This window comes from Clarias gariepinus, chromosome 8 (genome assembly GCF_024256425.1).
Source record: "Clarias gariepinus isolate MV-2021 ecotype Netherlands chromosome 8, CGAR_prim_01v2, whole genome shotgun sequence".
NCBI lineage: Eukaryota > Metazoa > Chordata > Actinopteri > Siluriformes > Clariidae > Clarias > Clarias gariepinus.
The window spans coordinates 27,889,124-27,907,339 of NC_071107.1; the positions used below are offsets into that span (position 1 = coordinate 27,889,124).

At 38.5% G+C, this 18,216-nt stretch overlaps 1 protein-coding gene across 1 annotated transcript; it reads left to right on the forward strand.

The window, feature by feature from the left end:
- Positions 1 to 1,042: 1,042 nt before the first annotated feature.
- On the forward strand, positions 1,043 to 16,272 carry kcnk12 (potassium channel, subfamily K, member 12). The gene is made up of 2 exons (XM_053502465.1): positions 1,043 to 2,586; positions 14,370 to 16,272. Exons 1-2 carry the CDS (start codon positions 2,247 to 2,249, stop codon positions 15,260 to 15,262), a joined length of 1,233 nt encoding a protein of 410 aa, XP_053358440.1. The 5' UTR covers positions 1,043 to 2,246; the 3' UTR covers positions 15,263 to 16,272.
- Positions 16,273 to 18,216: the final 1,944 nt, after the last annotated feature.

Here is an 18,216-nt window from a genome sequence, read left to right on the forward strand (position 1 = left end):
TAAAACCAGTGAACCGATCAAATGGGTCATGGGCAGCCAAGGTCGTGGGGGGTGAAGGCAGGTCCCTGTCACCCAATATGAGCTACTTTAGGTGTAATTGCTGAAAAGGATCATGCTGGTCTCCATAGAAAGGTATTGCACCACACAGGTCATTACTGTTATGTTTGCATGTGGCGAGACCTATTCAATAAAAATTCAAATTCAAATTTTATTTGTCACGTACAAAATCATACACAGTACGATTTGCAGTGAAATGCTTTTCTGACTACCAGTGACCTTAAAATAAAAGCTTTAACATAAGAAATAAATATGAATAAAGGAAATACGGTAGAAAATAAAGTTAACTGGTAAAATATACTGTACAAGTAAAAAAAAAGATATATTGCAGTAAAAGAAATATTGCAGAAAAATGAAATTAACTAGTAAAATATACTGTGCAAGTAAAATAAAATAAAAATATACTGTACAAATAAGAACAAAAAATATATAATATAGAAATATAAAAGAAGAAAATAGAAATGTGTCCATATAAGAGATGTAAAAATGGCTGAGGTGTGCAAATATGCATAAAATACGCACAATATACAGTGTGTGTGTGTGTGTGTGTGCTTTACTCCAGAGAGAAAGAGAGAGCTTGTCAACTTCCTCTGAAATTTACCATTGTTCAGGTGTTTCCTGCAATGTTTGAGCGGTTTTGCTTTTTACGGTTTAGAATCTTGTTAACATGGCTGAATACCCTGCGCAGTTTGCAGTACACTTCACAAAGAGCTACTAAGTGTTGAAATGCACCTTAAGAAGCCCGTAGAGTATTAACATAGAAGGAAGTTATCTCTAAATGACAAAAGACAAAGTTTTTACGGATTGATGAACCAAAAACGTTTCATACCCCATGCCTGATAAGGGCTTTAGTGAGTTTCTGCAGTGTGTAGTGCGTTATGTTAACATTGCGCATGCGCCTTCTGTTTTCTTGGCGCGTTTCGATAAATCCCCGCCCTCCAACTCTGGCCATTGCTCACTCGCGCACGGGAAGGGCTGAGCTGCTTTGAGGACAGTTTCGTTTACCAGGGAAGCCAGTTTCATCGTTTTACTCACAAAAGATTGCTCAGTTCACTCATTTAATGACTCAGTAGAAATGGATATGAGAAAGCAAACAAGGAAATACAGTAAACTAAAAGCAAGATCACTTTGGATTAAACGTGCAGAGATTATAGAATCAGCCACCATTGATCCGATCCAAGGTCCTGCATTGTCCTGTTCAAGCGGCAGCGAAGAATTTAACGGAAAGAAAACTGTGAAACGGAGCATACTTTACTCACAAGTAAAATAATATACAACCTAACGCGAAACAAGAACCATAATTTATTTCCTGTTCCAGTGGCATCGTGAAAGCATGCGCAAATTTTATGGGATGCTACACTTCATTATGCATCTAATCTAGTCTTTATTTTTTTTATTTTATTTTGTGTCTGCAGTCAAAGATGTTCAAAGATGATACTAATGAAAAGACTAACAGTGTATTCTCTTTACGGACCAAGTAATATCTCTTGCAAACATTTCTGAGTTTTTTTTGTTTGTTTGTTTGTTTGGTTTTTGTGGACGGCTAGTTTGGTGCAACGACCCAAGCGCGGAGCAAGGTGCCTCATACGGCATTACAGTCTGTATGAATCGGCAACACGAAGGTCGCGTCAGTGAACAGTGCTGCAGTCTTTCCATTCTGGACACCGACGCTACATTTTCGTTAACTATTGAATCCACTGGATAATTTGGGGCACTCAACGATGCATCGACATGATATTTCCAACCCAGAGGTTGGGTCTGATGATCCTATAAACCCATGTTTGTTATGTTACTATAAAAAGCCTTGTTTGACAGTGTAATTTCTAGATTGCTAGTGCAGTTTAGCGTGCCTGCCCACTGTCCCGCGGCTGCTGGTGCTGAAATGTGTTTAATAATATAGTCACCAAATATTTTGCCAGAAGCTTTAGCTCGATTACCATGAGTATCATGGCAGTAATTAGTTGAAGGATACTCTTATCTCTACGATTGAGAGGGAAACTGAGCGTTCATGATGAGCAGATTTAGAAAGCGGGTGAACTTAATTTTGTTTCTCATTTTATTTTTTTGTGGCGTGGACGGGATTTTTGGAAGGATGGAGACCAGGAGCACAGGTGCTGGCCAGTGTGGTTGTGCGCCCCAGGGTGGAGCTGCTTGCTGTCCCGCGTACTCGTGGTGCTGAAACATGCACAATGTCCGCACGGCAGAGACTCCCGGGCTGCCGCTCGCTGCACGTTAACGAGGATAACGGGCGCTTCGTGTTGCTGGCGCTGCTCATCCTCACATACCTTCTGTGCGGCGCCGCGGTCTTCTCAGCCATCGAGCGGCCGTCGGAGGTGCGAGCCCGAGCACGCTGGAATTACACACTGCACAACTTCAGCGACGCTTTCAACATCAGTGTGTACGAACTCCGCTCCTTCCTACGCGAGTACGAAACCGCTGCGGCCGCCGGGATGCGGGCCGATACCCTCCGACCGCGATGGGATTTTACAGGGGCGTTTTACTTTGTGGCAACGGTTGTATCAACCATTGGTAAGTTGTTAAATGCTGCTGTATGAGTTCTTGAAGTACGAAAAAGCAGCTAAACTGCACATTCTGTTCCTCATTTCCTTCACACAAAGTAGTTCCCAGTTTCAATTTTTAGTGTATAAGCTAATTGTAGGCATGCAACAAATATCTATCTTACATGTTGAATAAATGTTGATTTTTTTTTTTTTTTACTTTGTCCATTCATGTTAATTTAGAACAACAATATCATATTGAAAAAATAAACCATGAATAGCATAATCTCAGTTTTTTTCCCAATACTTAATTTTATTAGGGCAACATTCTTACTCCAAGCGCCCATCCGTGTCAACATCTGTTGTGTATGTGGGAGTATGAAATGTGCATTTGCTATAGAACCGCAACAATAATACACGTGCCATTAAGTCTGTATCAGTGAGGTAAATACAGGCAACATATTTCCTCAGACTCTGATTTACATGCATTTCACCTTCTCCAGTGCCACTGCAGTGGCAAAGTATAAGGCCCTTAAAGCACACAATTTTAGGCATGCCAGTGCTGTGGCATTTGTAAATATCTCCATTGTTAAAGTTCAAGAGACAGCCTGAGGCTCACAGTCTGCTGCACTGTTGCTGCCAGCGAACAATTGTGGACAAACACATGCATGTTTGACAAGTGACTAGGAATCAATGGTGTCTTTTACTCATTTCATGTGCATGTGGACAGAAATCATAATGTGTTGGTCTTTTAATATTATGCAGTTGCATCTTCCTTGAAATCATCAAAGTGTAAGCCACTAACAAGCTTCATATTTAGAAGCAACAGAAAAGAACAGACAAAACTACAGAAGAAAAGCAATTAAAATACAGAAACAAGTAAAATCTGTAAACCTTGTACATGTCTTTGAATAGAAAATTTCACAGAGAATAACATCAATACTGAAATATTTTGCTGCACAGCGTAAGAAGCTGTTGTGTGCTGACTCTCAGCACTTCTGTTAGCTTGTCTTTTCTTTCCTACTGCAGTAGAGACAGGAAGCTTTAATTAAATTCAATTCAGTTTTATTTATATAGCACTTTTAGTCATGGTGACTGTCACAAAGCAGATTTCCAGATTTAAAAAAAATATTTAAATGATTTTTAAAAGTGTGTGGAAATATGTATAAATCATAATTATTAGATTGTTCCTGATGAGCAAGCCAAAGAAAAACCTTGAGAGAACCCAGACTCAATAGGGAACCCATCCTTGTCTGGGTGATATTGGATTTGGGTGAAAGCAAGGATTAATAGCAGTCATACTGTGTATTTGGAGGCTGCAAACTCAGTATAACAGGAGAGATGTTTAAGTTCATATGAAGTACACTTTCATAATTTATGTAGGAATTCCAGTCCTGACCTATTGAGGAAATGCAGCCACAAGAAAACAGCTGTGAGCATCAGCTTAAAGTCAAAATCATCTTCATGGTCAAGTGGTATCATCCCCAGTCACAACACACATTCCAAAAGGACCACATGGGGCCTCCATCTGACCTCCAACCAGCTCAACAGAGAGGCAGAGAGAGTGAGAGAGAGAAAAGTTATGTATGGCCAGAGTCACATAATGTATTTGATGGATGTATATTTAGCTTAAAGTACAAGTAGGGATTCCGGCAGGACTAACTATGACAAAATAACTAAAAGGCAGAGCCACAAAAAAACACAGCAATGATGGCTCAGTGGGAAGTAAAGCAAGCAGTCAATCCACCTTCAACAAACCTGAGTGATCAATACGAGTGGAGAAAGACAGCATCCAAGCATACCAGTTCACCATAAGACTCTATGTTCCCCAGATCTGCTATTTAAATTATTGTACTGTTGTCAGAACCGTTTAGTACTTCATACATAAATAGTGGTAGTTTAAAATCCTTGTGAAATTTAAATTGGAACCAATGCATTGTGGATACGATAAGGGTAATGTGCTTATATCTTAGCTTTACAAAGCAGATAGGGATTTGATAAACAGCCTTTAAAGCCACACCAGAACAGACCAATCTGATGTGCATGTGGCACTATTGATACTCAAGGACCACACACTGCACAGAGTAATAAACTAAGTTCACCTGGTGCATGAAAATATGCTCCTGATGACATCACTCATTATGCTTGGCATTACTACTTATGCTTTTACAACACATGTATATAAGAAACAGATACTAAAATATATGTTATCTTTATATTTATATTGTCCTTATTTGTAAATTATGCTTACCTAAAGTATCTATGAGTTTTTAAGAGCTGAAAGGGACCAAATATGAAAACACACATACAAACTTAAAAGGCCCTGGCTTCCAATTAATAAATGGGTTTAAAAGACTACCGCTGTCATAATAAGGCAGTCCTAGATCACATATCACGTGTGCATAGGGACCAAGCAAATCTTTTTAGTTGGCCCACCCTTTGCAGCTATAACATCTGTAAATCTTCTGGCAAGGCTGTCCACAAGGTTTGAGAGTATGTTTATGGGAATTTTTTACCATTCTTCCAGAAGCGCATTTGTAAGGTAAGACACTGATGTTGGACGAGAAGGTGTTTGACAGGTGACTAGGAATCAAAGGTGTCTTTTACTCATTTCAAGATTCAAAGAACTTTATTAATCCCAGAGGGAAATTGCTCTTGGTTATACAGTTGCTCTGATTAATTTACCAGGAAGCAAGGAAAAGTTAGATTAGGAACACAAGTAAAACACACAAAAACCCGGTAAGCAACTGCACCAAGTTGCTGCACATTCGCGCATGCGCACTGCTGCATGTGGACAGAAATCATCCTAATTATGTGTTGGTCTTTTAATATTATGCAGTTGCATTTTGCTTGAAATCATTAAACTGTAAGCCACTAACAAGTTTCTTAGCTTTTAACAAGCGACAGAAATGGACAGACAAAGGCCAAAAACTACATTCTTCCAGAAGCGCATTTGTGAGGTAAGACGTTGGACGTTGGAAGATGTTGGACAGGAAGGTCTGGCTCACCGTTTCTAATTCATCCCAAAAGTGTTCTATCAGGTTGAACGCCATAGAATGCCTTTGGGATGAAATAACTGCAAGCGGACTGAGAGCTGCAAGCGGAGCCTCACCCAACATAAGTGTCTGACCTCACAAATGTGTTTCTGCAAGAATCCTCAAAAATTCCAATAAACACAAACCTAAACCTTGTGGAAAGCGTACCTATAAGAGTTGAAGCTGTTTGGCAATATAGTGTATTTATACATGTAAAAAGCATGTTTAAAATTAGATTTTATTATATTAAAGGTCTGTAGCAAAAATGCTTCTTCCAGCCACTGGTCAAGGAGCTCATTAGTATGTTTGACATCCCACCAGATGTTCCACATGCCCTCTGCTCACATTAGTCACAGCAACCTAATCTTACTCAGTGCTCAACATTATCACTTGCCTACTTGCACACTTCCCTCGGGCAAATAAACTCTATGTTTTGTGGAATACATTTGTCCAATCAGGTAAGTAAATAATAAAGGTATTGTAATTAATCATTTTTCCAATTTGAAAACAGTTATTGATCTTACAGTAGTCTTCACTGGCCAAAGCCTTGCTTTGAGTCTGTGAACGACATGTTACCAATATTTGTCTGTGAACGACTTGTTGACCAATATTTTTTTCTTTTTGGCCATTCTGAACTTAAATACACCCGTTTGGAATAAAAATTTTCCTGGTATCAATGTTTTGTTTTCCAGGAATGGGAAATATGCCAGGAATCACCCCAAAAGTAGACATGTACAGTAAGATGAAATAAAAATTAAATAATCATAAAATAATTAGAGAGTTTATCAGTTAAGTGAAGACTCTTGAGAGAATACTATGACAACTGTAGCATAAGATTGTTAAAATCTTAATATTTCACTTCATGTAATGACTGCCTCTACCATCTTAAAACTTCAGTGGTCAATGTCACTGCCTTCTAAATCAATGACCTGGGTTTATATCTTGGCGAAATGAATTTGGCGAATACAATTTATTTTGTAAGTTCCCGTGGATAAATGAGGAAAGTATTGTGTCTTCTAATGAATCCCAGAAACCCAGTATAGACTTTCATGCTGAAATTCATCTTTAGTAACCATATTACTTTCTAACAGCCCTGGTACCTGATGGTACGTTAAGAATCGATTTTTCATTAAGTTTAAATAATATTTTTTTTTAATTCTCTCCATGTAGCTGGCAAGTGTTTTTGTACAAAAATAATTAGTCAAGAGGTTTACAACGGTTAAATTCCACATAATGTAATGCTCTATTAGCTTGTCATATTATAGTCACCAACCAGTTAGTTGATATATTAAAACTAGTAAAGCTTGAAATTATGTGTAAAAAACAAACAAACAAGATAAATTAGTTCATTTCAGGATTTTTTCTGCTTGTAACAATGTTAAAGGTTAAAATGCATCTACAATGAGACTAAATCATTGTAACTCAATATGCTTTACTTCTTTAATAATTAAAGGAGATTATACACCTGGAATTAGCAGACTTAGCTAATGCAGAACCAAAAAGAATCTACCACTGCTTGACACTCAGGTGTACATTCCGAAAGACTGATTAGTGGTCTTGATAAACACATTACTGCCACCACCTAGTTTAAAGGAAACCTTTTGGAGGAAGCCACCACCTGGCTCCAAATTAGTAGAACCAAATTAGAGAGTGACTTTTTATTTACATGGATTGAACCCATTTTTTTAAGAATGACAGATGTTATAATAGATGTTGATAACCTGTCAATGAACATTTTTCATGTAATTTAGCTATCAGGTAGAAACGAAATATGAAAAATGAATAATGTTAATTCCTTAAATCCCTGGTTAGTCCTATACACTAAAAGAAACTCAAAATTCCAAAAAAGTTGGGACAGTGTGAAAATTGGGAATTTTAAAAAAGTGATCTGTAAAATTACTTCACCTTGCTCTGTTTTGAAAACTCTACCACAACTTATTTGATGATTAATCATGTGATTTTATTTGTTAGTTGAAACATGCACTCATTTTAAATATGGTGGCTGCTAAATTCTCCCAAATAGTTGGGACAATTGACTATTTACCATTGTCATCAATTCTGTTAATAAAATTTGCATTGCATTATTGCATTTGGGCCCTAAAGACCACTAGTATTTAGCAGCCATGCATGTATAATTAGAGCAGACTGTGGTTTGGTATTGTCCTGCTGGGAAATACTGGGATGTCTCTGAAAGTTGATCTCCAAAAAAAAACATATTGTTCTACATTAATGGTGCTGTCACAGATATGCAGTTAACCCATGCCACGGGCACTGGCACACCCTCACACCATGACTCATGCTGGTTTTTGGACCTGATGGTGATACCAGCTTGGATGGTCTTTTTCTTATTTGACCCAGAGAACATGACAGCTGTTGTTTTAAAAAACTATAAAATGTTATCTCATCAGACCACAAGACACATTTCCTGTGTTCCACTGTCCATCTCAGGTGAGACAGAGCCCAGATAAGTCTTTGATGCCACTGCACAGTATTGATATATGGTTTTCTTAAGCCTTAAGTTGCATTCGTAAATGCTACAATGAATGGTGTTAATGTTCCAAAATGTTCATAGGCCTACATCATGATATACATTACAGATTTATAACGGTTTTAAAGACAGTGATTTGTGGTGAATAGGAGATCATACGTATTTAGAAGTGGTCTTTGGCCCTGCCCTTTACACATAAAGATTTAAGTTTAAAAAAAATTCTCAATTATACTATTCACAAACTTTATGTTTATTAAAGTGGAGTTTCAACAAATTAAATACAAATGCTAATTTCAACCAGGAACATGAAAAGCAACTATGGCTAGGAACTAACAACAATGGCAGAGAAGGTAACATGTACAAAGAATCAAACAGTGACCTGAAAAAAACAGATAACAGAACAGACACATGACAAAGACCCAACTTAAACACAGGCTATCTATAAACAGGCAAAGACCAGGCAGAATTGACCCTGCGCAACTGAATATGTAACTGAAACAGATATAAGACTGAAGCTTGGCATGGGAATCAGAGTCGGGCACAGGAGTTGGGCCAGAGCTTGGCACAGAGCTGGATCTTGATACGGCAGCAGGTTTGAGCTGGGCAGGGGCATGGGGTCTGAGCTTGGCACAGACACTGGGTCTGATTATGAGGCACTACTTTTTTGTGCCTTTGGGGAATGCTTGATGCAATTTTAAAGTCCGGTGGCAGCAATAAAGTGTCCCTGGAGCCAGGTGGTGGCTTCTTCTATAAGGTTTTCTTTAAGCTAGGTGGTGGCAGTAATGTGTCTTTAAAGCATACTGTTGTTAAAGCCAGCTAGTTGGGCAACCAGGGGGTCTTCAGTGCCAGAGGACACAGTGCATGGAACCATGGCCTAGCTGGGACACTGCAGAGTAAGCCTCAAGCAGGACAGTGTGGCATAACAGCACAGGTCAGTTAGAGCATGGCATGAAACGGTGCATGATTAAGACGGCTTGACTCTGTTGGGTCAAATTGTATCCCATCATAGGCAGCTGATAAGTTCAGGACTCAGGAGCTCCCTCTGGGTCCATAGAGCACAGGAGATATACTCTGTATACATAGGTATTTATACATGTATTATGTCATACAAAAAACATAGATCAACTAATGATTTAATTCAATTTTATTCAATTTTATTTATATAGCAATTAAAAATATATTAGCAATTTTCATTGTCTCAAAGCAGCTTCACAAAAATGAAAGAAATTAAAAAAGATTTTTTTGAAAGTGTGTCTGTGATGAATGAATGAATGATGAATGAAATGTCTCTGATGAGCAAGCCAAGGGTCTGAGATGGCAATGGAAAGAAACCTTGAGAGAAACCAGACTCAATCAGGGAACCCATCCTCATTTGGGTGATAACAGATAGAGATGATATAACATCATGTGTGTTATGCTGCTAAAAGTTCAATATAACAGAAGTTCTTTAAATTAACATGAAGTCCAGTTCAGCATACACGTATGCCAGATTAAATAGATGCGTCTTGAGTCTACTTTTAAACTGGGGTGTAAGCCCCGAACACTTTCTGGAAGGCTAATCCCAAGCTTTGGAGCTAAATATGAAAATGCCTTTCCCCCTTTTGTAGATTTTGAAATTCTGGGAACTACCACAAGTCCGGAGTTTTGTGATCTTAAGGAACGTGGTGGATTGTAGCGTTTTAGAAGACTGGTTAGGTATGTGGGAGCTAAACCATTTAAAGCCTTGTATGCAAGTAATACTATTTTGTAATTAATTCTAAACTGAACAGGTAGCCAGTGCAGGGATGATAATATTGGGGTTATATGATCATATTTTCTGGATCTAGTGAGAACCCTGGCGGCTGCATTTTGGACTAATTGAAGCTTGTTTATTGAGGATGCAAGACAACCACCTAGTAATGCATTACAATAGTCCAGTCTGGAGGTCATGAGTGCATAAACTAGTTTTTCTGCATCAGATACGGATAAGATGCTCCTAAGCTTGGCAATATTTCTAAAATGGAAAAAGGCTGTTTTTGTGATTTTCAAAGGACAAGTTACTGTCTAATATTACGCCCAGGCCTTTTACTGTCGAGCTGGTAGTAATAGTACATCCTTCTAAACTCTTGAATTGTAAAAGCTGTTGCTTACTGGTTTTTGGGTCAATAAGTAATATCTCTGTCTTATCTGAATTTAGTAAAAGAAAGTTATTGGTCATCCAATCTTTTATGTCCTGGACACACTCAGTTAATCTAGACAACTTAGGTAGTTCGTCTGGTTTGGTTGAGATATATAATTGGGTATCATTAGCATAACAGTGGAAACCTATCCAATGTCTTCCAATGATGTTACCCAAGTGAAGCATGTATATTGAGAACGGCAGAGTTCCTAAAACTGACCCTTGTGGCACTGAAAATTTATATGTGAAGCTTTAGACTGAACTGGATCATGAGATACTAATAGAGGTTGAACCTCTGTTATTTTCTTCCTGATACTATTGATTTTTTTTATTTTGAAGAAGTCAATAAAGTCTTTACTTCTAAATTGTGATGGGATACTCTCTGCAGGCATCTTAGGTTTTGTTAGGCGAACCACTGTACTAAATAAGAACCTGGGATTGTTTTTGTTTCTTGCTATCATTTGGCTCAGATGCTCGGTCCTAGCAGCTTTTAGAGGCTGTCTATTGTCCTGTTCTAATTTAGTTTTTCTTCATTTTCGCTCGAGGTTACGGGTTGCTCTCTTTAGGGCGCGAGAACCTATTGAACCATTGTGCAGGTGTCTTATCTCTGACTTTTTTTAATTTCATGGAAGCAACAGTGTCTAATGTACTAGTAAAAAGAGTGGCCATGCTGCTAGTTACTTCATCTAGATCGTCTGCATTTAGGAGTCTAATAAGAAATTGAGACAGATCCCGCAAATTACTTGTGAATCTGTCTTTAGTCGTCGGATTCATATTTCGAACAAATTGATAACGTGGGTAGACACAGCTAATCTGTTTTACAGGTAGAGTATATATCAGGAGGTGATGATCTGTGATATCATGACTTTGAGGTAAAATCTCTATATTAGAGACATCTATACCATGGAATATAATTAAATATAGCCAGTTAGACAGGGCTCATGGGAACATTCTGACGGAGAAGACTTATTCAGACCAATATATTCATTTGGTCTAATCCAGGTTTTGGTGTGGCAGAGTGCGTCAAGGCAATAATCTGATATCATTTCATTACCAATAAGTGATTTCGGCACAAGGGATCTGATGTTGAGAAGTCCAAACTTTAGAGGTAGATTTCGATGACTTATTTGACTTATTTTTCTGTTTTGCTGGTTATCAGATTTAACGAATTTATTCTTTTTTCTCACTGCTCGGGGAACAGACACAATTTCTATAGGACAAGCTATATTTGCTCGTCTATCAGTAAGGTGAGTTGTAATGTGGCTAATATCTAAGGAATGTAGGGTATGACTTACCGCCAGTCAGATGGTTCGTAGTGTCCTGGAGATGTTGTCCTAGAGGACTGCTGCTCCAGCTCTGCTAGGGTGCAGGCCACGGTGTGGTAAAGCCTAGGAAGCTCCCGGAAAACATTCCCGTTATCAACAAAGGGTAATTTCTGTTGTTGACACCAAGATTCTAACCATTCATTAAAAGCAAACAATCTCTCTCAATTTCTTTCTGAGAGCTGCTTTATCCAGGCTCCGTGGTATCCTGGTGCCGGGGTGAAGGAAACCTAGGTGGGCCACGTCCTTGGTGCGTTGGACCTGGGCAGAGAAACACGCGGGGTTGAGATTGGCGGAAAAATTGTGTCACTCCGAGAATTTACCAGCTTCACCTGTATCTGCTTCTCCACGGCCTCCAGCTCCAAATCCACCAAGTGCAGCTCCAATGTATCCTCACCTGCACTCAGAGGCAGAGACACAACCGACATGGTGTCTAAAAACGGAGATAATCAGTGTAAAACAGCGACAAACTCCCCGATATTAGGCAAAGTTGTGATAGCCGGGCTAACGGGCTAGCGATGCTAATGGGATAGCTGACTATAGGCCGTGTGCTGCAAAACAATTAAAACTTAGCGATATAACAGGCGTTTCAAGTGAGTATATTATAAAGTACTATAAAATACTTATCTGTTATATGTTCATTCTTCAAAAGAGGATGAAAAAGTTGAAAAATTGGACAGTCTGGCGGAGCTCTGAAAAAAGCAGCATCTCTCTCAGCATCTAATCAGCGTCTAGTCCCAAACATGATTAATCTATAAATTTTTTTAAATACATAATTCACATTGTAAAATGTCTGATAACTCCCATATTTAGTCTTGAGTAGTCTGCATCCCATGAGTAGTCTGCATCTTTATAATGCTGTTTTTTTTACATATGACAATATATTTAGACCTGTTTTTAATAACAATCATGTAAGGCTTAAAACAAGAGTACTGCTAGCAACAGGAAAACTATATCACAATGGTTATGTTCTACTATGGGCCTGCAGAATGCTCCTTCCCTGCAGAATGATTCCAGACAGGATGTCTGGAACACATTGACACTGTTAGAAGAAATAATTTGGCACATTGGATTACTAAGTAGCAGGAACACTTGCTGGATTTTATCCACATCCCTTAAATACTGTGAAGGGCCACAGGTAAACAGAATATCTTTGTGTATTGCAAAGAATCTGTTCATGATGGCAGTTCTTCTTTTTCTTTCGCTGCTCTGGACCTTTTTTATTTTAATTAGAATTAAAATAAAAAAAGAGTTCAGAGTGTTAAAGCCAGGTGAATGATAACATAATCTACAGAGATGATTAATTATTGATAGCTGATGAATGTGAATGTGCATTTGATGTTGTTTTGTGGCAAGGTACATACAGTATTTTATAAGTAAGAGATATTTTAAATGAGATAAAGATGAGATGAGGTAAGTTTTTTTCCAATCCTTTGAGCTCTCTTTGCATTGTATGTCTGGAAGTGCTTTTACTTTCACTATTAAACACTACAGTGAGTTCTACTATTTCTTTTATGATTTGATTTCACTAAGCAGTTACCATGATTAATAGCTGATGAATGTGAATGTGCATTTAATGTTGTTGTGTGGCAAGGTACATACAGTATTTTATAAGTAAGAGATATTTTAAATGAGATAAAGATGAGAAACCTTAATTCTGTGGAAGTATCACTACACTGTTTCTTATTTTTCTATACGTTAAAATTAGGTCAAAAGTATGACCAACATTGTGAGTGCCCTGATTAACCCTTCCTAAATCTAGATAGGACATACGCCCATGTGAACAATTTTTGGGCAGCCATTGAATGTTGAACCTGCAACATGCCTGGATTTGCTATAGATAATAATTTAATCTAAATAGGCAGTGGCATGGGTGGAAGATTCCGTCTATGAGAGTGGATAGAAACAGTCAGAAACAGAGGCGGAAAGGGTTTTAGGAATTGGTTACAAGGTAATGAAACAGAAGAGAAGGGAAAGATGGAGAAGAGGAGAGGCTCCGTGTTTTAGGATATACCGCCAAGTTGTCCTCAGCCAGCTGAACTCTCTCTTTCAGCAATGGCAGATGATGATGGCACCCATTAATCTAATATGGGTGGTTGCAAACACACACACACCTGGTGATGTCTCAGTATGCTTCTCTGTGAGGTCCATGCAACCAGTTAGAGGCAAGACTGTTCCTGTTTGCTACTTGGTCACCTGTGTTCTCTGGGACTGGGAGAGGTGGTCTCCACAGGAGACTGGGGTGTACTGGGATGCACTTTATAGACTTTTCTCTGGTCCCCTCTGGCCCCATTTTCTGAAACCACTGCCACCAGAGCCACAAGAACCAGCTCCCTTTATGGTTTCAGGAGACAGGAGGTTTCAGCGGTTTATTTGTAAGTGCATCATCTTTATCTGTTTGCCTATATTCATTCTGAGCTTCCACATGACTGAGATCTTCAACTCATAGAGTAATCTCATGCAATCTCTACCATACTTTGGTATAATTTAGAGCTAGGCAGTGAGCATCTTATCTCTTGGTGCAAATTCCTGTAGATTTCCCTGTGATTATTGGGTATGACACAAGTGCCTCAGTGTTAGGAGACTGACCAAGTGAAGTTTTGCTCTCAGGTCCAGTACTGAATTTAGTTTTTACTGTTAAAATGTCCCTTTGTCCAGTTTTCTCCAAAGATGGCTAAGACATTTTTTTTCTTAGATATGCATTTACGTATAGTTTTAACATCAAAATGAAAATAAAAAACTGTAACAGTGAATAAATCTTTTTTTTTTTTTTTTTTGCTGAATCTCTGTTTTGCTGTCTCCTTTCCCTAGGCTTTGGGATGACAACTCCAGTGACAGTAGCTGGCAAAGTATTTCTGATCTTCTATGGCCTCCTTGGTTGTGCAGCTACCATTCTGTTTTTTAACCTTTTCCTAGAACGTATCATCACCCTCTTAGCTGTGGTGATGAAAGCTTTTAGGCTACATCGGTTGCGCACTAGTGGCCTCCTTCCACCAGGAATCTGCCAGGACTTTGCAGCCAGCGCTCTTCCAGGATGGAAGCCATCTGTATATCATGTGATGCTGATCCTAGCCCTGTCAGCTATCATCATCTCCTGCTGTGCATCAGCTATGTACACCCCTATAGAAGGTTGGGCCTACCTTGACTCCCTCTATTTCTGCTTTGTCACCTTTAGCACTATTGGTTTTGGAGACTTGGTGAGTAGTCAGAGCAAAGGTTACAGCTACCAGGGTCTGTACCGGTTGGCCAACTTCCTTTTTATTCTGACTGGTGTCTGCTGCATCTACTCGCTATTCAATGTGATTTCTATTGTCATTAAGCAGGTGCTCAACTGGATGCTGAGCAAGATGAGTTGCCTATGTTGCCAGCGCTGTAATAAGGCTACTGCCTTCTTAGGGCGTCGCAATGCCATCCGCCCTGGCTCACGCCTCAAACAGGGCCATTTTGGAAACCCATATGATGCCAAGGAACCTTGTGACAATGACCAGGAGGGAAGAAGGCTCTCTGGTGAGATGATCTCCATGCGGGACTTGGCAGGCTCAAATAAAATATCACTGGCCATTATGCAAAAACAGCTCTCAGAATCTGCAAATGGATACCCCAGGACAGTTTGTGGAAGCTCAAGACACAATGGTTTCTCTGGTGGGATTGGAGCATTGGGCATCATGAAAAACAGACTGGCAGAGACAAGTGACTCTAGGTAAAGGCGTGTTAAGGAATAATATAGTTTAATACTAATACTGTAGTTTAAATGGAAATGCCTAATGAAGCCTAATAAAGCACGGATATTGTGATGGATTTGGTTACAGGTTAACTACAGGTTATCTTTGCCTTGCGCACAAGTTCTAATGTAGCAGCATGACTTGCATGACATATTTTAAATATCCATTTAAGCCAGAATGAATATGACACCCAACTGGTTGGTAAATTAGGCTACAGCTTAAAAGATAATGCATTTCAATTCTGTGGAATAAGAAATGCTATGTAAATTGATAAAGTACAACAACAACAACAAAAGACACTTAATATTATTCCTAAACTTTTGGGGGGGTTAGCATGTATTTCAAAAGTTAAGTGCATACAGGATTTTCTAGCTTTGACCTAATAATGACATTTTTGTGCCTAATATAGTATAGCAATGCTGACAATACCCAAACAATCGAGTACATATTTTACATTTTAACCTTATAGTATTTGCTATTATCAATAAAGATATTCTTTATTATAGAAGATCAACTCTATGAATTATAGGTTCATTCTCAATTCTCATTCATATTGTACATGCCTAGACCTCAGCTATGCATCCATTTCCTTCAAGAAAATAGCTTGAGTTTGTTGCAAGTAATCATGTTTTTATATTCATATGTTGAACATACATACATATCAGAACAGAGTATCATATCAGATGTCAATACAGTTGTTAGAAAACTTGTGACCACTTTGGAATTATTTGCATTAATATTTTATGATGAAAAACATATTATTTTTTAACATTGCCGTGATAAGAATAGGGTTAAGGTTAGGATTTTACAAAAACATACTATTTTAAGGTAGTTTGTCATTATTTGGCAGTTAAAAACAAGATTATAGATTAAAACATGTGCACTTGCTTTAGCTATTTTTACTAGTAAACATACTGCTATTACTACTAAAAACTTTTTTGTTGTTGTTGCAATAACCACAATGAAAAGCTTATTGTAGCAGTTGACTGGAATTGAGTGGAGGCCATATGGTAGGATGGTCCAATCTTTTCAACTCAGGTGTATTTTTTGGGATGTTCTTCACGATTTACTTTCCTTTAAGCCTGTTGCAGTATTTGAATAGGATTGTGGTCATGGATCAACTTCACGTTTAAACAGTTAATATCGGAGGTTGGTTTACGCTTGTGTTTTACCCCAACCTTCATTTTATTTCTGAAACATTAAACAACTTTCTTAAATCTGCAAGTCAATGATTCCTTTACACTATGATAAAAACATTCAAATTCAGTTTTTCACAATCACATGTTACAATACATCCCCTGTGTAATTTCCTTTAAGAAGAAACTAATTCAATCATGCATTTATATAGTATATCACATTTTCAGTGGGTCATATGCTTAAATATGCCGGCTAATTAGAGTGAATTAAAACAACCATAGATGTAGTGTTTTAATTAAAATCCATAAGTGTCATGTGAAATCTTACATTAAAACATTCCTACAGCCTTTGCTACTTTCAAATTCTGCATGCTTAGATAAAGAAAAAGAAAACACTCCAAAAAATTTGGAACATTAGCAAAATGGGCAACACTTTTTATGCTATTAATATGGCTTATAGCAAAAATTATTTCAGTGGTCTGTATAGTCACAGGTCAACATAGTTTTGAAAGTCAGTTAAACAAGTTTGTATGAAATATAATGCTGCATTTGTAAGTAGTAATTCACCAATCAGTAATTTATATCTCTTAGCAGCCTGTCCAATTAAGGGGTAGAATGGATGCCACCAGTTTGAACTTTTGTTAGCAGTGAGTTTTATATGTGATGATTAATATATAAATTCTAATATAATTTATACATGAATCATCACATTATTATAAATTATATCAATTAATTATATATAAATATAACATTTAAATATAACATATAAATATAAACATTTACATTTACATTTAGGCATTTGGCAGACGATCTTATCCAGAGCGACTTACAAAAAGTGCTTTAAACTAGGTTAATAACTAAGTGCCATTAGCCAACACCACTGGGAAGAGATTTTTTTTGGTCCAAGTTAGTCCAAGTACTGGAGAAACAGATGCGTCTTGAGTCGTCCTTTAAAGATAGTCAAAGTCTCTGCTGTACGGACATCTAGAGGAAGTTCATTCCACCACCTTGGTGCCAGAACAGAAAAGCACCTGGATGAATGCCACCCTCGATCCCTGAGAGATGGTGGGATGAGGCAAGCAGTGCTGAAGGATCGGAGGGAATGTGGTGCAGTGCGTGGTGTGATTAGAGCAGAGAGGTAAGTGGGTGCTGGGCCATTTTTAGCTTTGTAGGCAAGCATCAGCGTTTTGAATTTGATGCGGGCAGCTACAGGAAGCCAGTGCAGGGAGCGGAGGAGTGGGGTGGTATGGGAGAACTTGGGATGGTTAAAAACGAGATGTGCTGCTGCATTCTGGATCAGTTGCAGAGAACGAATAGAGGCAGGCCTGCCAGCAGTGAGTTGCAGTAGTCCAGTCTTGAAATAACAAGGGACTGAACAAGCACCTGAGTAGCCTGTGAAGAAAGAAATGGGCGAATTCTTCTGATATTGTAAAGAAGAAATCTACAAGAGCGATTAAGGTTAGCGATGTGTGTGGAAAATGACAGATTGATTGTCCACAGTTACCCCAAGATTGCGGGCAGTGGCTGAATGTGATTTGGTTGTTGTACTGGGATATCACAAGGTCCTGACCTGGGGATGAGTCACAAGGGATGAACAACAGTTCAGTTTTACTCAGATTGAGCTTCAGCTGATGAGCAGCCATCCAGGATAAAATCCAGGATCTGCCAGACATGCTGAGATCCGGGTGGAAACCTGAGTGTCAGAGGGAGGAAAGGGGAGAGTAAGTTGGGTGTCATCTGCATAACAATGGTATGAAAATCCATGCGATGATATGACCTTACCAAGAGACTGGGTATAGA